The sequence below is a fragment of the Geospiza fortis genome, unplaced genomic scaffold (genome assembly GCF_000277835.1).
Source record: "Geospiza fortis unplaced genomic scaffold, GeoFor_1.0 scaffold79, whole genome shotgun sequence".
NCBI lineage: Eukaryota > Metazoa > Chordata > Aves > Passeriformes > Thraupidae > Geospiza > Geospiza fortis.
The window spans coordinates 1270736-1292432 of record NW_005054408.1 but is presented as its reverse complement, the minus strand read 5'-3'; the positions used below and the strand labels follow the sequence as shown (position 1 = coordinate 1292432).

Sequence of the window (21697 nt, the reverse complement as noted above, 5' to 3'; positions counted from 1 at the left end):
AAGGGTGCAAGTAAAAGTTGAAAGAATACATGGAAAGGTCTGGTCAGGAGTATATGTAGGGCAATCTAAGGTAGTTTAGCTCCCAAGCTACACATAATGGGATTTTTTACACATTTAAGCTACATGTAACCAAACCTGTTTAACCCCTTTGATGGCTTTTTGCTACAACAAACAAGTTCTAAATCAAGTATTAGAGGCAAAATCCAACCTTAAGCAAAAACATTATCCTGAGGGACTTTCTTTGCTCAGTGTGATCAGATTGACAGTTTGAAACAATTAAGTAGCAGTCTGAGTATAAAAATGCAGCAAATTTGTTGAGTAAGAGAATTCTTGTTTGAATTTCTGCAAAATCTCCCTCTGTTTTTGTATGGGGGAGGGCTTGGTGGTGCAAGTTAATGAAAATCTGTTTTGAGAGAAAGCCTTTGCATTTGTTAAGGTGCAGACAGACATGTTAAAACTGTCCAAGCTGTTGGAGAAGTACAGCTCCTCCACAGCGGTGTGGTCCCTTGCAGGAATCAGATGAGTGCCATCAGTACCCACGGTGCCAGTGTGCCTCTGCCACCTCGCTGGTACCCCCTGGCTCCGTGGGACAGGTTGGTTTGCCACTGCTGCCTCAAATGGTCACTCTGAACAAAGTCCCTGGCTATGCCAGAGGAGATGGGTTTTCCTGTGATGTTGACAGCCAGCTGCCCCTGACTGATCTAATGTTGCTGGTTGTCTGCCATCAGAAGACCCTCAGATATTTAAACATTTGATGGCCAGCAAATTCTGCACAGATGGAAAACAAGGAAAGGTCTGGATGCATACCCCCACCTATCTATAATTCTACAGTCTTAAGATACATATTTTTCAGGGAAAATTTTCAATAATGATTACTTTTGTAAAGCATTCTCAGCCAGGAATCTTGCAATTATCAGAATAAATATAGATATGTGGAGAATCACCGTGTTTGGTTTTAGTTATTGTAATAGCTGTGGTTAAAATGTAGATCAGACTGCTGTTTTGGATCACAGTCTTAGTTCCAAAAATTGCATCATCATAGGTGGATTATATCTGCATCTTTTCAAATAGATGGCAGGGTATATTTCTGTGCTGTTTTTCCCTAAAGAAAAATTGAAAGATAAGAGGCAGGAGTTTCAAGTAACATCGCAACATTTAGTTGTCAAACTATGAATGGAAATTGCCATCATAGGGACTGTGTGTTTACTCTCCTACTTCAAAAAACCTGTGTGAAAATGTAACCAAGAAGAAAGGATTTTTTTCTTTTTTTAAATCAAATAATATCTTAGTAGATGAGCAGTGTTTCAACATAACTAAAACAAATATTAATTGAAAAGAACCCTAGAACACAGAGAGGAAGTGTGTTGCTGCTTGGTGAACAGCACTCACTGGAGCAGTACTGCAGATGATGGACTCTCCAGCAGTTCTTTTCTGGAATCAGTTCCAGAAATCTGCACCACTCCTCAGCATCATATCTGGTATCTGAGCTGCCTTTCTGAAGTTGCATCTTCCCATCATTGTTTGTTTTAAATGCACAGTGCTGCTCTCCTGCAGTTTTATGATGAAAAAATGGCAGCAGTAGGGAGATACTGTTTGTTTGTCCACCCTTTATTATAATATTTCAGCATCTGTCAGCAAGTTCCACTGCCTTAGTCAAGAGAATCTCTTTTTTGAAACAAACAGCTATGACCCTCATGACTGGACACATATCTGTAAAATTTGCAGCCAGAAAAGACCCAGTACTAGTAGAACTGTTAGAATTATTTAAGTTTCATTTGACCAGTTAATGCTGCCATTCACCTTTCCTCAACCCCATGCATGACTTTGTTAGGTTGGCCAGTCCCACTGTAGACAGCTTTCAAATGTAATCTGGTGCAAGCCAGTTTGTCATGTACCAAATTCTGTGTGGGCTTGCCAGGCTGTTGGAATGGCTCCCACCACTGCCATCCTGAAAAGGCATGGAAACGTGTGTCTGCACAAATGCAGGAGCCTGCATTCCCAGGGTTTAAATCAGCCTGTTCTCTGACATGGTGCTTATTGCAGAGAGTCTCAGTGCAAGCCAATAATCAGCCAAAATTAGAACCTTGAGGATTCTCTGACTTGCAGGGGAGGAGTTGTGTCTAAATCTCTGTAGTTATACTGATGCATTTGTTCATACTTTGTCAGATTCAGAGATACATTTTGGACATATCATTCATAAGAAGTTTTGTCAGAGCAATGGAAGTTGTTGAAATTTTCCTATCTGTACAAATTTATCTGGTCTGGTTGCTGTTTTCATCCTATATATTGCAGGAAATTTTACTAGTGCTCAGAATAGTGAAAATTTGAAGAAAGCCTGCTCTTCCAGAAGATGTGTAATAGTCAGGATGCACTTGTGAAACTTTTGTCTCCTAAATGTGACTCATTTCTGTCACCCAGAGGGTCTAACATGAGTTTTAAACAAATATGTCCACTTTGAAAGATCTTATTGCCAAGTAATTTTCTATAAAGGCAGTGTTACTTTGTAAGGGTTAGGTTTCCTCTATTCTCCTTCCCAGTAAGGATCTTCTTTCCTGCATATCTGACCTCTCTGAGATAAGATTTCCTTTTGTCAGCATTTAATGTCATCTGAGCATTATCAGCCTTGGAATTTCACGTTGGTGGCTGTTGTCTGATGGTTATAGAATGGTCATTGCTCCAGAAGGTGCTGATCAGAAAGGATGAAAAACATGGGAAAGCCATTCAGAGTGATGGGAACCAAACCCTCAGCAGAGCAGAGGCTTAAAGGCTGTGATGGGTTAGGAAACCTTTAAGCACCTGCTTCAGCTTTGGGATGTGTGGGGGAGCAGATTCATCTCCAGAAATCTGAAATAAGGAGGTTTAACCACAGAATTACTTTTTCCTTTCCATCTGCTCCAAGATTCAAAAAATTATTTGAAACTGTGGTACAGAAGGCTGTGTAAGGGTTGATTCCATTAGCTGTTTTCTTTCTTATTCTTAAATACTGACTGCTAAGAATTTCATTTAACAAAAGTGAGCCTGTAAATTCATATTTAAGATGGTGCTATATGCTTTTCAAGAGAGTAAGTGCACTTCGCTAATCCCAAGTATTTGTACTCATTTGCAATAGTGTGTTACAAACTCAGTCCTGGGATGGATTTCAGTGCATCAGTATCTGCAGATTTTTGCTGCCAGATGTGTTTCCTGTACCTCAGTATACACTTATTGATATGTGGGACCATCAATCTGATGATAATCTGAATATTTCCAGAAGGTTTTACAGCATTTCTGCTTTCCAAGATGGTCGATAGTTTAAGTCTGGCCCTCACAGGCATGGCAGAGGAGCTTGTGAGAACATTTTGGCTGAATTTCTGATGATGTTCATGAGGTAGAGGAGCATCAGCTGCTGTACTAGTAACAGAAAGAGAGAAAGACTAATTCCAGGGCAAGGCAGCTTTCAAAGGCAAGTGAGCATCATGTGACTGAATGTGTATAATTTAAAAGAAAAAGTAAAAAGCTAGAACTTCAGCACAGCCTGTCTCTCCAGTATATGAGAAGTGAAGCAAATGAATACGGCCTTGAATACACTTTTTAATTTTTCAACACTGTATTTTGCCAACTTTAGTTCACTCTGTTGACTGTTCAGTCAGACCGTTTTTAAATTAAAAAGGAATACATGGTTGAATTATTTATTAAACAAAAGGTGCTTCCGTGCATGCAGACTACCTGGGTTTTGAATTTCTTTTGCTGTTGGAATTTGAAGAAAGTGCATTGCTAATAAGTTAAGAGATAGAACACTATCCTTCTTCTAAAATAAGTCTCTCTGTCTCTGAGGCAGACAGTAAGATAACTTGTGTCTGTCCAGCCAGAGAGGAATGCCTGATCTTCATTCAAATTTCTAATTTTGACCTTAGTGTGAAGTTGTTCCTCCAGCTTGCTGGGCTCCATAGAGACAGAATTTGTGGTAGGGAAATGTGGTTGCAAATCAAGCCAGTCTGGATTGTCTCCTAATTTTATAGGTGCTTCTGATGGGTTAAAATATGTATTTACTGGTGGGTTGATGTGGAGGAGCTGTAAGGAAGCAGCATGCAAAAACTTTGTACATTGCTGCCATTGACCTGTGTGTCCCTGGAGGTTGCCAGTTCATCTTGGGGTGATTTTGTACAGTACCTTGTACAGTGACTTTGCTTTGCTCAGTCCCCATTCCTGCCTCTGTGCTAGTGTTCCAGATTGGTGCACAGCCAGGGTTTCTTTATTGTGGCCTGATCTTTTCTTGTCCACTTCCCCAGGAGTAAACAATCACCAGCTTTTGGACTAGACTTTCTGAACTTCAAATTCCTTTGGCTGATGGCTGAAGGGAAAATATTCAGGCTGGGAAACTAGGAAGGGTCTTCCATCAGTGGTGGCACAGTGGTCTCCATAGCTTGCTGAAAAATTAGAGGGTTTTTTTACCTGGTATTGAGAAAGGAATTAATGTGCTGAATCTGAGGAAACATCTGTCCAAGAGGTTGGTATTTCTCATCACTGGTGTGGGACTTGATAACCACCTAGGATCCTAGTGAGATGCACGGCAAAAGGCTGGTCATGGCTGCAAAGAGGCTTTAGAGAAAGGCTGATGAGACCAACCAGGGCTCTGAGGAGCTCCCAGTGACCCCAGTGTGTGGGAGGGTGAGCCTGGAGCTTCTCTGTGCAAGGAAGGCAGTGAGCAGTAGCGAGTGGCTGGGCACACCCTGGCTTTGATAGCTACAGATGGAGACCTAAAAGATTGCAGGGCCACAGTCCAACACCAGCACATGTAAAATAAGGCTCAGGATTTAGATAACTCTGTTCCAGCATACTGACGTGCATGGCCACAGTCCAACTCCAACACATGCAAAATTAGTTTCAGGATCATTCCAGCATACTGAAGCCTATGCCTAAACCAGTTATTGCCACAAGCTCAGCTAAATCAGAGGACAGCATTCAAAATATTTTTTCTTTTTTTTTTTGACTAGAGTAGTTCAGATGAAAAAAATTATATTTTCATAGTAGAAGAGGAAAACTGGGTTATTGATAGATGAGCTCCATAGGCAGCATTTCAGAATTTTTATAGGCAAAATGCAAAACCAGCACACCCACAAATATCATTTTATGGTATCCATGTACATTAAGGCTATTTTACAAAACATGGGTATGAGTTGACCTAGTAATACATTCTGAGATACATTAGTATAAAAAAATTAATGAGTTCTTTCAGATAATATCATGTTCTCAGTATTCTCACAGTACACTGTTAAAACAATGAGAAAAAACCTATACCAAAGAGTTAAATGATCCCTTCTCAAGACTTAATGTAATGAATTTAATCAATATTTTTCCATTACAGCAAAACTCATGTAATTAACATATTTTATTTATAGAAAAAGGGTGCTAGTAAAGTAGATTCAGCAGTTTAGAGTTGCTTGTAAGTATTTATTCAAATTTCGCTTTTTTTTTCTTTTTTTTTTTTTTTTGTGAAATGGATAAAGAAGTTGGAAATTATCCTCAAGTGGCTTGTACCAAAGAAGTTAAATGGGAGAAAAATTATTTACAAAAGAATTTATATTAGCTCAAAGTGGTCATTTAGTTTGAAAGGAGCACTGGAAAGTTAAAAGTAAGAAAATACAGATACTGGAAAAGCCTCTCATATCATAGTCCAAATGTTGTAACACACACCATGACATTATTCACTCTTTAGAGACTCTGTCAGCACCTCTCTAATCAGTAATCTGTAAATGGAATGAGAGTCTTTAATTCTTTCTCAATTTGTTGAGGGGCAAATTAGTAATTTAGCTGCCTCTATAGTTCTTTTTACATGCCTGATTCTTTTGTTTTTTTGGTTTTTTTTTCTTGCCAGTGTCTACAGAAAGACATTCCTGGGACATTTTAAATAATTCATGCTTTTCTTTAGTAGAATGAATTTTTATAAAATCTGATGACCTGCTACTGGCACTTCTATGCTGATTTTTCCACTTTGTGATAAGATAATAATAATAATGAAAAAAGGTTTTCTTAAACAATAGCAAGAACTTACCCAATGATACCTGATGCCCTGAGAGCTACTTATAATGAAGGCAGGTCTGTGGTTCTCTCTTGAAAAAAAAAAATTTGTTTGTTTTTTGGATTTTTTTAACCCAGAAACTGAGGGTGAAACTTGACTAGTGTAATTACTAAATATTTCTATGCAAGTACTCAAGATTTTAAAAAGTATCAATGGGTTTAGAAAACTACAAGGAGAGTGGTGTTATTTTATATTTCTTAGAGTCTGAGAGAATGCATTTTTGGGAAGATGAGAAGAATTTACAGAAAAGAGATTCAACAGAGCTCTCTTCTACCCAGATTTGTCATTTTTCCTATGATTTACTGATACCATCTTGGGTTTCCTTCATAGTGTAGCCTGCACACCATACAAATGGTCCTGTTTGTCCCACAAGTGTTTTAGGAACAAGATAGAGGTGATGGTGAAGTAGCCCCTCTGGTTTGTAGGGTTGTAGAGCTCCCAACGTGGAAGAAACAGGGTAAGCATGGAAGCAAGGAGAAGGCAACATATTCATTCACAGAAGTCCAGTTAATGGTTATTTTAGTTGATTAGCTAGCAACTTCATTTTCTCCCTCATGAAATTGCCTCCACAGATCCCTACTTCTGGAGCTTAATCAGCAGTAGCAATCCATCCCAGGAGTGGGAGATCAGGAGTACTTAATTAAAGAGGGACTGTAAGGCAACTCTCCCAAATTGGATATCTGATCTAGCCTTGGCATCAGGAGAGCAATGCTAGGTAAAAGTGTTTATCAAGCTCCATGTAGCCTCTCTGCAAATCTCAGAGATGGGAATATGATGCAGACAGCTTGTAGAAGCTGCTATAACCTGAGTAGTATGGGTTTTAAGGCCATCTGGTACCTGAACACCTGCCTACAAATAACACATACACATCCAAAAGATGGTCCAGTTGGATAGCCTCTGTGCTTAGATTCCCCACTGGAATTCTGTCCAAAAGCAGTACACAATCTTTATGAAGTTTGGAAAGACTTTGTTCTCCCTGGTCAGTAATCAAGTGTCCATTTCAAATTCAGATGGCAGGATCAAAGAGAACCCAGGTGAGTCAAGGGTTTGGGTAAGAAAACTGCTGAAAATCACAGGGTACTGTTCACACCAACTTTTGGTAAAACTCCAGAATATTCTAAGCTTGTTTTAAGAAAGGGAGGGGGAAACCATGTGAAGTATGTCATATGAAAGGTTTGGGAGATAACCTTGCTATCAGAAGCATAATTGGACACCAAAGTAGATTTTGAGGATTGATGGCAAAGACCATTGGCAAAAACCAAGGAAAGATCCATGAATATGTATTTAAGCCCAATTTTGCTGGTCCAAAAGGTGCAAAAGCTGCTTTGCTTGTGAAGACACACATAATGGAGAGAGGAGTACAACAGGGTGTACTGGCAGCTCAGGTGCCCTTCTGAAGGAAGCAAGAATTAGCACCAGCTAGATAAATGACATCCTGATAAATGGCAAAGTACATTCACTTCTAAAGCCTCCTCTTTTCCTGTGGAAAGATTACACAAGTCTAGTGGAATTTCATGACAAACATCAGACAAACTAGGTGATTTGGGATGGGAAGTGCTTTCAGCTATACAGTCAGGCTAAGGAAGCGGGATTTCAAGGTCATGGTTTTGGAGTGGCAGATCTGAAAAACCAGTGAAGGAGTTGGATGGTAGAAGAGTTTTGCATGTTAAGGGCTTTGGAGAGAAGATTTTGTATTCTGCAATTTTGAAACAAACTGCCAAAACTGGTGTTGGGGCAATAATGTAGCATGAAACAATGTAGTGATCCATGGCCATTTGCCTCTAGCCAGGTCTCATTAGGTAGCTAGAGGTTCCAGGAGCTCGTAGTAACATCAAAAAAGTGAAGGCTTTAGCCAAAAACAAGCACTCCATGACTCTGCTATGTGTATTTCTGATGTCCCTTGAATTAATTGAAGGACTGTGCACAGGTCTGACTGAATAAATTGAAACTTTTAACTTTTGATTACACCATTTGTGCAGGTGTGTGTGGTTTTTAGAATGGCCATAAGTCACAGACACTGGAAGAGGGTGAAGAAGTTTGACATGCCTGTGTGTACTTATATTTTTTTTAAATCTTCATCACTCTTTTAAGTTTTATTCCAATTCAGTTTTATCAAAACTAATATTGTAACAATAGGGTGAAGTCCTGACTCAAATGTAAGAGTTGAAGTTACATTGAACTCACTAGGGCTGGAGAGGTGCAGTAGTGAGATTAAAATTTGAACCTTACTTCTTCTCATTTTGAGCTAAGAATAGGTGTGATGGTTTGCAGGATAATGATATTTAACTGTAATTTTCTTGAGGCATGAATGGCATTCCATTGATTTTATACAGCTGAACTTGGTACTGCTGATTAATAAAACAATAAATACAGAAAATGAACTATTTTGTGTTTTATTAACAATTTGCATTTCTTATAGTATTTCATTTTCAATAAGTATAAAATCATACCCTTGAATGGTGAGATGTAATTGCTGATCATGTATCTCTTTGTTCCAGACACTTTTATAAAAGTGTATGTATTATGTATGATGTGACCTTCAAATGCCATGAATGCTTTGTGCAATAAACTGTCAATATTTGTGGCTATAAGGTACTAGATGACTTTTACAATAATTGGAACAGCTTTATTAAAAGCTTGGATCACTCAGCTGGTTAAAGAGAAAGACACAGGCCAGTGTTCATCTGGGAGTTTCCTTCTGCCAACTGCTAAATGAAAGATGTTGTAAGGTGCTTAAGATGTCTCCTTTCTTAAAATAAAACCCAAAACAAAACAGTTAAAGAGGTCTCACACTAAAAATATTCTCTCAAAAAATATTTTTTCTTCACCATGCTCAGTTTTTGGTCAAAACTCTGAGCTCTGTCAGCTAATGGCAAGTAAACAACTCTATGTTTTAAGTGCTAAATCTGAGTTTCTATGTCTTTCAGTCACACGATTCTTCAAAGAAATGAAACAGCTAAAATGATGTACTCAGAAACTGTGTTTGATCTCTGATTATCTTAAAAGGTTTTAAAATTTTAGAAAAAATTGAGAAGTAAGACTGCTAAGAACTACAGGAAAAAAACCTCTGTAGGGAATTTGATTGGAATGAAAAGAAGAGGATAAGAAAACATTTTGTGATTAACAAAATCTTAATTTTGTTGAAGTGTTCCATCAATCTCTCTCTGTGCTATATATACAGATTTTTCATGTGTCTCAGAGTACCACAATGAACAGCATTAAGCTATAACCAGCACTGCACACATGCAGTATTGCCATGAAAGTGTTTTCAACCCATGGGGTGTGAAAACCACCAATCTTCCAGTGAGTGGTGTTCCAGAAGTGGGCTTGAGGTGTGCGTGCATCACCAGTTACTAGGAAATTCCTTACAATATTTTGTCTCTCTTCCTGTTGAGCTTGAAACAGCACCCAGCTCCTCCCCTGCAGGCCAAGGTGCTGGCTGTGGCTGCCTTTTGGTCACTTCTACAAGCTGCAATCTTTCCTTGTACAAACGGTTCTGGGCCTTTTGCTTCAGTTTAATTTAGATTGTGTTTTAAGTTTTAACTCTGCCAGTGACTAATTGCTAACAGAGGCAGGGCAGTTTGTGCATTTGTTTGTGTGGTTCAGAGGACTAAGAGGCAATTCTCATGTTAGACATGGTATCTTTTTATTTACCAGTGGAACCTTTGTATAATCTTTATTTCTAATAATACAAACAATGTGAATGCTGCTTTCTCACTAGTAGGCCTCCTTTCCAATTCTCTTCTAAAATAGCTCTGTGTTTAAACAAATTCTCTGCCAATCCATAGAAACAGTTTAAGATTCCCTTATATGGCCATTATAAAACCTAAATCCTTGATGAAACAATAGAGACAGCAAGTTGTTCCTGACCTAAGACATTAGCAACTCTTTCCGGAGGCCTAAAATATAACTGTAATATTTAGTAATATTAGAAACTTTCATTTTAAACCATGAACTTCACTAGCAAAAAAGGGTAGTGACATCCACTAATAGGGTTCTAATTTCAAATTATGAGCACAGGGCCAGATTCTGCTCTCATTTACATGGGATGATACTAATTGAAGCTACTTCAGGTAGGTAGAAAAATATGATTAATTATATCCCTAATTATATTCCTATTTTCCACTATTTTCAGTATTATTAAGGCTTTCTCTTAGGAATAGGCAAGAAATGTAAAGCATGTTTTCCCAGAAACTTGGCATATTCTATGTTGCTTCCCAGGGAATGAGGTGGCTGAGTTCAGGCATACTTGCAAGGAGCTGACAGCAGTGACAGGATTAACACACTAAATATCTTCTGACTCCTTTCTTGACATTGGATTTCCTGCCACAGAATGGGCTAATCTGAGTGGTTTATGGGTCATCAAAAAATAGCTGTGGTCACTACCACTTCTGGTTGCACCAAGTTTCATTAACAGGCAGATTTAAAGAACTACAAATATTCTGAATTTCAGAAATCTATGAAAACCTGGGATTATGCGCAGCTTTAAAGGCTTCTGGCCACATTTTCAAAGTGTTCTTTAATAGTGTTGAAAATTGTGCAAGACCAAACACATACTTGTAAGACTGATTACCTATTTTGTGAGTTGATTACCTTTTCCATGTGATTGCCTGTTTTTGGCTAATTTGGCAAACCTTATGTTGACAAATTCCAACTGACTTCACTGATGATTTAGCCTTCATGAGGGCTTCAATTTAGCTCTTTTGAACATGAAAGCACCTCTTTGTGAATCCCTGCACCTTCACATACCCACAGCAAATAAGTACTCTGGTGAAATTTGTGGCACATGTAAGTAGATGTTCCTTTCAGAATTTGATTGCTATCATGACTGAAGTCAGTGCTGCTGCCTAACCAAGTGAAAACAGTTTTCTTTTTACAAAAGCAGATTTCTCCTTACAAACAGATTTCTTTTTACAAAAGCAATCCACCCTTTTCTAATAATGTTTATGGGCTCATTCCAGACAGGTGGACCAGTCATACAGAGTATATATGGAAATGTCAAAGAATTTATTTCCTTTTTCTCTTCATATGACTGCCTAGATAGATTCTGCTTTGAGCACAGAGACTCACTGTCCATCTAAGTTTGTCTTCTCTTTTCTGGCAACATCCACTGAAGCTGGCATTTCTCCTCTGTGGCATCTGTATCTGTGTGCTGAGGGCACTGCTGGCCATGGCCATGGCTCATTTCTGGCTAGACCATTTCTGATAACCAGCAATAAGATATTGACTGGAAAAAAAGGATTCACTGGTGTCTTTCTCACTTTCTTTTAACCTTCTACTGTAGAAGTTCTCCTGGCTCCAGAACTGTTTGTTGGGATTATCTGTCTCTGTGGAAACTTTCTGCCTATGGCAGTGGTGTGGAACCAGCCTGATCTCCCTGCTAGATCAGGAGTGGTGGCTTTTAGGTCCTTCTCTCCTGAGAGCTGGGCATCTGTCTGAAGGAGGGCAATCCCTCAAATACTGATCTTATGGACTGGTTTATTTTTATGTCAGTCTGCATGCCAAATCAATTTGCTCACATTTTGGCCAAACTGGCTATTTGGTTATGCAGTTAATCTCCACCTTCTGATATAGATGTTGAAGTGACCTTTCTTTCCTGGCATTTACCCCATAAGAACATGGGCACAGTCACATTAAGTGCAGTTGAGGCATGGTGTGCAAGAGATGTCCCTGTCATACCTCTCAGAAGCTGCTCTGTGGCTGAATTCCTCTGTCCTGTGTCAGGGAGTGCTCTCTGCCTGCCCAGCAGGTACAGCACACAGAGCAGCTGGGGACTCTCAGCTGTTCCTTGTCCTTAGACTGGCCCAAAAACCAGTTTCATATTTAGAACTGAATGTTGCTTTTTACATTACTGTCCAGGACTTTTGCTGTGAACAGACACTTATAAAGTGAAAGGAAAGCTCAGCGAAAGTTCAGCGGGAAGGCTGGGAAGTCTCACATCATAGCATGTACATCTATATCATACTTTAGTCTTTTATTTCCTGCACTTTAATCAGGAAAGGTTGGGATGGGCAGGAAGATATTCAGGATGCCGACCTGCCTATAATGGAAATGGATGGTAAAAAAGCAGTGTAATCCCACGTGCTCAAGTGCACATCCTATAGACCACATAAATCAGGGAACCACAATGGCTGGAAGATAAGTAACTGTTGTCTTTCCTTCCTGATATTTTATCCTCAGAATTGAGAAGCCCCCTAAACCATAGCTAAAATCCTGAGTAAATCATAAATTAATTTGTGGAGGCCAATCCCAGTTCTGCAGATCTGCAAAACTACTTTTTGCTATATTTTTGCACAATTTAACGGAGCTGAGACTTTCTGCTTGTGAAGGAGCTTTCAATAACAGGAGAAGGGGAACATCAGAGGTGTAGAATACATGATTATTGGTAAAGATGAGGATTTTTCATTCCCCACATATTCTGATGTTGGCGTAGTCTGTATTCTTCAGTTTGCTTCTTTTTTCTTGTCAGTCTCTTCTTTTTTCACCCTTAGTTTCCACAGATCACTTCTAAGAGACTCAATATAAGAAAACCTCAGTAGCAGAGTCAGTGCGACTTAAACACATTTAAAAGTTAAGCACATTTTAAACTTAAGTGCTTTGACAAAGAGGTACAATGTGGCAAAATGGGGCCCTGGTAAGAAGCTGGGTTAGCATTTGATGGGGAGAGTCGGCAGCCTTGAACATCTCTTTTCATTGTTGGGAATAAAAGAGCTTGGATGTAAAGCTGCTCATTCAGGTAGCGATGGCCTCCAGCGCTTCGGTGGGCTTTGTAGGCAGGGGAATTCAAAAGAAAACCCCTCAGCCCAGCTTTAAAGTCTTAGGAATGCTTTCACTGTGGGAAGAAAAATTCTTCAAGGTAAGGCCCCTGTTGGAGTAAAGCCTTTGGAGCTATCTACTGTATGTCTACTTAAATCTAAAAGAGAACTCTTCAGACCACCCACATCTTTCTTTGCTTCATTGTTGTTTTCAGTTTGCTTTTTCAGAGGGATTAGTGCTAGAGTAAACTCCATCGTCTTGCTCCCTTGAAAAAATTCAATTTTGTGCAAAGTGAAAATTAGACTCTTAAATCTGCAAAGAGAGCTGTTCATCTTACAAATTTATTCTTTTTTATTGGGCCACACATATTCTAGATAGAAAGATAAAAGGCAAATGGATAACAGGCCATCATTTAGAGTGACATGTAGCAAAACATAGCTAGTAGACTTATTCTGTAAATTCCTCCTGAGTGGCTTGTTAACTTTATCTATATATTTATCTATAATGCTCATATAGTATTTATTGAAAATCAAAATAAAATCCTGCAATTTATCATCATGCATTCTGTGTTTTGCACTTCAGAAAAAATCTTTTTGCACTCAGGAATTCTTTTTTTTTTCTTTCCCAAAGAAGCTTAAGCCATAATTATATACAACTTTTGAGGAGTAAAAACAGAGAAAATCTAAACTCTTTAGGGATATTGGAATTATAGGCTAGCACCTATGTATGTTTTCCTCGACTCATAAAGACAAAATAGACTCCTATAGCATGCAACTTTATGTACTTGAGGATAATTCAAAATGACATTTACTGACTTTCTAACTTAAATATTATGCTTTAACTCTACAGTCTGAGAACAGTCAGAAAATGTTAAACAAGAATGGGATGTGAAAACTATCAGATTTACATTTTGAAAAGCAGTAATAGCTTGATTACATATATGACTGAGATAAGCATATATATATACATATGTACATATATATATATATATGTATTTAATAGCTCTGTCATCTCCTTTTTTCAGCTTTAAATAAAATAGTTTAGAGGAACCATTTCATAATACATCCTGAAATGCCTGTTAGTGTTACCTTTTCCAGAAACATGGTATTTGGGTCTCTGCTACTGTGAGAATAAATTTTATTAGAGCCAAATATTTAAGTCTTTCTTATGTCCCATTACTTCCTTTTAAAAAGCAATGCTGTGTAAACTGCACTATGTTTCCTGACAGCTTTAGTTACATATCAAATGGGTAAAGACAGAACATTTTTAGTCAGTGGTTTATGGTTGAAATAATCAAGACTCTGCGTGCAGGTTTTAACTCTGTGCTCCCCACCTGGATGTAACCCAGATAGCTCAGCTCTGCACAGGGTGTGATGCTGTGTCCATGTGTCCTGCTCCTGACGTGCCAGGAGTGTCAATCTGGGTCACAGCCTCAACATTTGCCATGGTTTTGGTGACATCATGCATTGGTGCTTATAGTGATACTGAATTGATGCTTACAGTGATATTACATGACCCTCTATGTACAAGATGATGGATGAGCCTTGTGTGATTTGAATAATGACTTTTTTTTAATGCCCTACTTTTTTTTTCTTTTTGCAATTTTTATGTCAGTCTTTTGTAAGTTATTTTATTCCTTGCCTGCTTGGATAAAAGCAGTTCATTCAAGATGGCTGAAATGACCGTTTCTTTATACCAGGAGAGAGAAGAGGTGTTCTGGAGTCTCACCCATTGTGTTATGATGCAAAGAATAAGTGTAGCTGTGAACTCTGAAGGAGGAAATGCAGGAGCTGCAGCTGAGAGGGAGATGGAATTCCCCCTCATGTGACCAGTTTTGTCATTGTTTTTCACATGATATTAGGCCACTCTCTGGGTTGCCTGTTGTAATTCCATTGCTGAGATGTTGCAGAGGAAGTTGGTTAGCTTTGCATGTAGACCTTGTCAGTGCTGTTGGACCCCCTGTCACTGCAATTCTCTTGTTTTGAGAGGTTTTATTATACCGGCGCAAACTTTTTCCCTCTAAAAGCCTACAGGTCTTCACAATACTTGTAAATTAAATAGATTCAACAAAACAACAATCTCAAACTTTTGGAGAAAAAATTAATAGGAACTAAGCAAAAGAAGAAATCAAACCAGCTGCTGACACAGCTGTTTCTTTTCTTGTATAATTCAGTATATAAAGGTACCATATGCTGCTTAAAATCATGATGGGAAAGATGAAATAATTTAAGACAATAACAAGAAAATACATGAATTGTCAGCATTCTGTCAGATTTAAAGAATGAAATAGACAGGTGTAGTATTGACATGTTTAACTTTGTGTTGTGTTAGCAGTTTTAGTGAGAACAACTCCTGACATGTGCTGAAGTGATGTGAGAATATTTCTGTGTTGCAGACATTGGAGAAGAAGCTGGGAGATCTGTAGGAGTCCAGCAGCCAGCTTTACTGAGAGACAGAAGCCTTGGTTCTGCCATGAAAGACTGCCCATATTGTGGAAAAACTTTCAGAACATCCCACCACTTAAAGGTCCACTTGAGAATACACACAGGTGAGAGGAACACGTGAGCGCTGTCGGCACGAGCCTCGTGTGCGTGGGGTTAACACAAATTGTGCCTAGGAGCCTGAATTCCCACTGCAGATTTGGACTTATTAGTTGGAGAAAGTCTTTTGAGAAAGATGTATGACAGTCTTAAATAAAAGCACAAGGAATGTGTTGTTGGATAAAGACCACTTTAATAGAATCATCTTTTCCCAGTTGAGGTTATTTCTGTCTCCTTCCCTGCTTCATCACTGTTTCCTTCAATTACCCTTGTCCTTCAATAGGCATAAGCCTATTGGTTTCAGACTTAGTTATACTAACTGCTTCAAAGGCCTTCCTTAGCATCTGCTTAGGGATTCTCTATGTTTTCCTCAGTTACTATTTTTGTTCCATTTAGCATGCTCATTTTTAACCTCTCACTGTTCATAGGAATGCATCAGCTTCACAGATCTGCTTTTTTTCTCCCCACTAGAACTCACATGAATTAGTACTTGTAAGTGATAAAACTTATCGTGCTTTGCACCATGGTAAAATTTCCCATATTTTATTTCAGTAACAATCCCAGCATTTTACCCTACAGAGATTTGCTGCTGGGCTGGGTACTCACTTTCTTTTGGTATTTCTCTCACTGGGAGGACTACTGTCAATACTAGATATTTCTAGCCACTCCATCCAAATTTTAATACTTCATTTGCTTGAAAGTAGCTACATGCATGGCAAGGTCCATGTAGAGACACAGTATGTGTTTAAGAAGACTTTATCCATAATTAAATTCTGACATAAAATGTTGTAATCCTCAGGTCCTGTTGACATCATCTGAAACTCTGTATATGGTCAATAGGATCCTATTTTCTTCCCAGTGTTAATTGCCATGTTAGGCTTTGGGAGAGTATTTAAAACTTGAGATTTGGGATAGTTCTTTTTGGAAACAGACATAATAGACCCCATAATTTTAATTTTCTTTTTCAACTATTTTAATTGAATTTCAGAATTTTACTGCTACTTTCCTAATAGGAAGGTAAAACAATTGCATGAAGAAATACATTCCAGTTATACCTCCTGCTTGAAAATCTTCACTTTTAGTTTTTATTTCACTGAAGTACCAGATAAGCAATGTTTCCCTCCCTTCCCAAAATCAGCAGTGATGTTTCTCCTATGTGCGTGCATAATACTTAATGTTGGGTTTGTGAATGTGAGACCTGATTTTGAAAAATAGAAAATTAAAATTATTTAAAGGAAAAAATATCATTTTCAAAATGGGAAAATTTGTTCACTGTATTTCTGTTCTTTCTTTTTTGCATTGTGAAGTAGAAGTGTACCACACTGAAATTTAAAATTTGGCACTCTAATGTAGTTTTGTCTGATTGGATTGCAAACTCTTTAGGGCAGGAATATTCTTCTCTGTGTGTTGAGCTTGGGGGGGGTGGAGAAGAAACCTGGTGAGAATCCTATTTGTGTGGTCTCCAATGCAGTAAAAGTAAAGAAATTGTATTTATTTTATTGGAAAATAATCTTGTAACTCTGAAGTTTAAAGAGTTTAACATTTTTAGTATTTAAGAGGCAAAAAAAAAATTCTTCAAAGTAGCATGGGGTTACCCATCTCTTCATTTTGTTTTATTATATAGTGAGCACTTTGTTCTTATGTTAAACATGGCAGTGATTATACACTTGGTATTTGTGCCTTAGAACTAATGGAAAGTAAATTAATTACAATGGAAATATTCCATTAAAATTGCATATTAATACTGACTAAAGAAAATTAAAACATGAAAAAAATAAACAGTATAATATAAAAAAAAATTTAAAGAAACTATGGAAACAACATTTACAATGTATTTAAAAATCATTATAATTTTAAAATAGGTGAAGATCAATTTCCATTAGGTTGAGAACAAAGTATTTGTAAATAATGACAAGAGTATGTTTAAGTGAAGCAATGTTTTACATATTGGAAAGAATCCTAATAAATAATATAAAAATGTAAATTGGCAAATTAGTAGAGTTATTAATAAAAATTAAGTTGCTTTGCAGTAAGTGGAAATGATGCAATAGATACCAGTTACTAAACAAATATTGGTTCACTCATACTTCTCAGGGACAGTTTCCTGCCTTTTATGTCACACTCTGTCTTTATTATATGCCTGGATCATATAACTGACTGATAAAAAACACTTTACTGTATTTCTCCACTACATTAACTCAATTACTGTTCTTGTTCTCACAGCACCTGTTTGTTAGAGATGAGCTCAAGCAGCTCAGCAGAAGTCGGGTTCCTTCGAACATCTGTGTGTTTGGAGGCACACGACTGGCTTGGTTTGGTGCTCATGCCAAGAGCAGACCAAAGCCTGATCCAGCCAGGAGGTGCTTCTGTGGCAACTGGCCCAAAAAAGCTGCAGAAGCAGCTTAGTCTTGCACAAGAGGAGGAAGCTGTGCTCTGTTTTTGAAGAATTAGCCAGTGGCTTGGGTTGCTTCTTTTTTTCTGTTGGATGTTTCATGGTTGCAACTTACTTCACACTGAGCCCTGGTTTCTGTGTAGTTTGCTATCACATAATAAGCCTGTGAAGGTGAAAAAAAAAACCAACCAAAAAACAAATCAAAGTTTTATTTAGCAGACTCAGTTTTGACAGGATTTTTCTTATCTAGCTCAGGGATATTCAGGCAGAAAGAGCTTTAAGGGGAAGATAGTAAGATCAGATTTCTGATTGTTCCCATGTGGTAAGAGGAAAAGGGCATAATTATGTGAAAACATTTTCTCCTCTTTCTTGCTCTAAAAACAGTTAACGGGTGAGACAATTCCCTGGGAGAGCCCTGAATGGAGAGTGGAATGATTTTAAGGCCAAAATACTTGGGAGCCTTGGGTCTTAGAGGACAGGCAGAGCTCTTCATGCCCTCTTAGATGAGCTCTTGATGCTGAGCAGTGGCCAGAGATGGGCTGTGCTGCCCTCCCAGCTCACACAAACCCTCTGGGAGGAGAGGCAGGGGCAGGGGCAGAGTGTGGCTGTGCACAGCAGTGCCTGGCTGGCAGGTGGGGGGCCTGCCCACTTTGGGAGCCAGCCTCCTTGGTATAAAATACATAACAGCTTCTCATACAGCTGAGAAGGTCACAACACAGAAATCTCAGAGATGCCCAGTTTTTGTAAAAAAGAAGATCATCTGAGTATCTCAGACCTATAATGAGCCATATAAAGGTGCTTCTAGAGTTGTCATTTTGCCCCACTGGAGGCAGCAACTTAAGGTCCCTTCATTCAAGGAGCTGAGCATCTCCTTTATATTCTTGAGCTCTTTCAACCCCTCTGAAACACAGTAAGTGGTGTGGGGTTTACATTGCCTGCCTTGACCTTTGGGCATTGCAGGAAAACAGTTAAGTGTAAGACAGTAAAATTCCTTATGTCCTGCCTTTGACAGGGGACACATTATGAAGGAGCTGGTTTCAGATTGGCTCTAGCACCTCCTTGCTCCTCGCATTAGCCCTCAGAAGCCACTGCAGACATAGACCAGTTTGGGTTTGTGCTGTCATTAGATGCTCAGGTATATTCCCAGTATGACAGACAAAATTAAATCCCTTGAGTAAAGAAATAAGGATAATGTGCACGAGCAAAGGAAAGATGGTTTGGATTGTGCTAAACAGAAGGAACCTAAGAAAGAGATGAATAGGAAGAAAAAACTTGGCAGGGCTGCATCCATTGACTGAGAGTCTGTTACGATACGTGTGACACACATCTAGCATATATTAGATGTATTATATGCATTTACAGTGTTACTGCATTTTCCCTTGGAAATGTGACTAGCCAATTTTAAACCATGCTTAGATGAACTGATGAAATACAGTAAAAATGGTGCTGTTTTAAATGAATTCAATTCACATTTCCTTCCTAAAAAAAGACTGCCTGTTGCCATTCTCTGAAGGCGCTTGTAGTGGGATGAGCAATATGAATAATTAAGGAAAATGGGTATGTGTGCTCCAAGAGGAGACAATTTTGGTATTGAACATCCTTTATTCTTACATTTCTAAGATGAACTAAAAGGACTTTTCATTTCTCTAGATTCCTCCAGATTTCCCATCCTTAACATTGTACAGCATGCCTTTTCTCCTGTCTTAATGACATCCCAAACTTTTGTTGAAAATAATTGATTGAATTTAAATTTCCTTAAAAGTTTAAGAGGTAATGTTACAGTATAAATTTCCTACCAAACACTAAGTAGGGAAATATCCATTAGTGAAATTAACTACAGTTTCTAGGTAGCTAACAATGTGCAGTATACAGTAGGGCATGGCTAATGAACACTGCAGTGGGTGATATTTCATTATACAAATTAATGCTCACATTTTAATGGGAAAGTCACATAATGAATCTCAGCTTCAGTGACAGCAATTAGAGACACAGATTGTCCCCTTCTGGACAAGGCACTGTTTAGCAATAAGCAGCTGTGTAAAAAGTCTTCAGGTTTACAACGTATATATATGCTTTGGGGGAATTGTGTACAGTTTATATTAATGTACTGAATCTTCCCTGCAAAGTAACAGCCATATTTATCTCTCTGCATTTTAACTAAGTAAAGACATGTAAAAAGACTAAATAAATATTGCAGATGAGATATAAATAAAGGAAAATATTCAATTATAAAAGTTTATAAAAATTAAAATATTTTATAGTGATGGCGAGTGGACAAATGAAAAATATTTAATAAATTAGAAAACCCATCAAAATTCTGTCCTTTTACAGGTAGTTTCATATTATATAATAGAGAAAAATCACTAGTAAAGGAAAGTAGTAAAGAGAAGAAGTTAACTAGTATTTCTGACAAACAGATTAATTGTGTGGTGAAACATGTGCAGGATCCAAAAATAATCCTACAGAACCTTTGATATTCCATTTGGTTTAAAAAGTGTGAAGTGAATGATTAGAATGATAAAAGAAATTACTGTGTAAGAATAGGCATAATAATGAACTAATTAAACCATACAGCAATTCATTTCTAAAATATCTACTGCACAATGGATAAAATAGGTTATCAATAACTGTTTCAATGGTAAAATAAAAAATGCTGGAAAATGTTTTCAATATTTTCATTAAGCAGTATTCTCTGGAATTATAAGATGTTTGATTTCATTTGCTTTGCATGAAAGCAAACTGTAGCCTGTCAAGAAATGCGTGGGGTCGAACTGCAGCTCCCATTGTCCCCAAGTGACTGTCACAGCCCCACTGCAGCTGGGGCTCCAAGTGTTTGGGGTTCTTGCCTGGTGCAAAGCTGTCGCTGAACTGAGGAGCAGCACCACGAGGAGCAGAAGGGCACAATTCACCGACAAATCATAAAATCTTATTTAAAAGGGAGAGGGGAGCATTCAGTGGGGAAAGGCAGTGTGGGGTGCAGGGCAGATTGTTAAGAAGCTGTATGTTAAAGATGAAAAATGAATAAAGAAGCTCACAGCACTAAGCTTAAATAAATAGAAGTAAAGAAATTTGATAAGGGAAACTAAAAGCACTAGGAAAAAAAACATCTATGTGTCTATGGGGGTTATGGAAAATGGAGTAAAATTCTGTGGATCTGGCAGGCCAAACAATTGCTATCTTGGTAATACTGGACAAGAATGGATAAGAAATTTTTAACCATAGTATAGAAGACTAAATGCTCTTCTGCTCTGTTTTCAGAAAGAAGCATGATGGTTTTCATGAGCATTTTCCAATGATACAGTTATGCTCCCATTAAGTAATGAGGCTGTTATGCTGTATCCCACTGCATTTTAATATTTTTTAGAATGAATTAGACTGGATAACTTTAGATAAAATCTTTAAAACCCTGACTGAAGAGCTCCCCAAATCATTTAAGTTCATTGAAAAAATGCCCAAAAACTGCCTTGGAACACAGAGCAAGATCCATAGCCCTTGTTGTGGTAAAACAGCTTGGGCTATTCTTGTATTTCCCAAAAGAAAGAATATTAAGACCTTGAAATTAGGACCACCCTGACAAAAGTTTGGGGTAAAATTACAGAATGAACTGGTTAACTAATTGAAAATTGGTAGCCTATTTATTTCAATTTTATTTCATGAAAGAAAGTTTTATCAAGTCTCTTCTCATAAAAGTAGCCTGTTCTATGTGAAAATCTCCTGAGCAAAAAAAACCAAAACAAAAAACCAACAACAAAACAACCACAAAAAAAAAATTCCCCCAAAATCAATATATAGAGATGAGATGGCACATAAACTCTCAGTTCCACAGCAGTGCTTTCAGCTCCATCTATTTGGTATTTTGTCATTATTTGGAAGACTATATAAAAATCACTGTTGATAAAATTTACCAATGGCACAAAAATGGTAAGATGCTAAAAATCATGGGGAGGCACT

General features: G+C 38.0%; 1 protein-coding gene across 7 annotated transcripts in view; it reads left to right on the top strand.

The window, feature by feature from the left end:
• Positions 1-21697, top strand: part of ZNF536 (zinc finger protein 536) — a 346930-nt gene that overhangs the window by 200604 nt on the left and 124629 nt on the right. For all 7 annotated transcript variants that reach the window (XM_031061301.1, XM_031061295.1, XM_031061300.1 and 4 more), the window contains exon 7: positions 15210-15362. In XM_031061301.1, coding sequence (XP_030917161.1) covers positions 15210-15362 — 153 coding nt within the window. The remainder of the gene's footprint in view (positions 1-15209; positions 15363-21697) is intronic.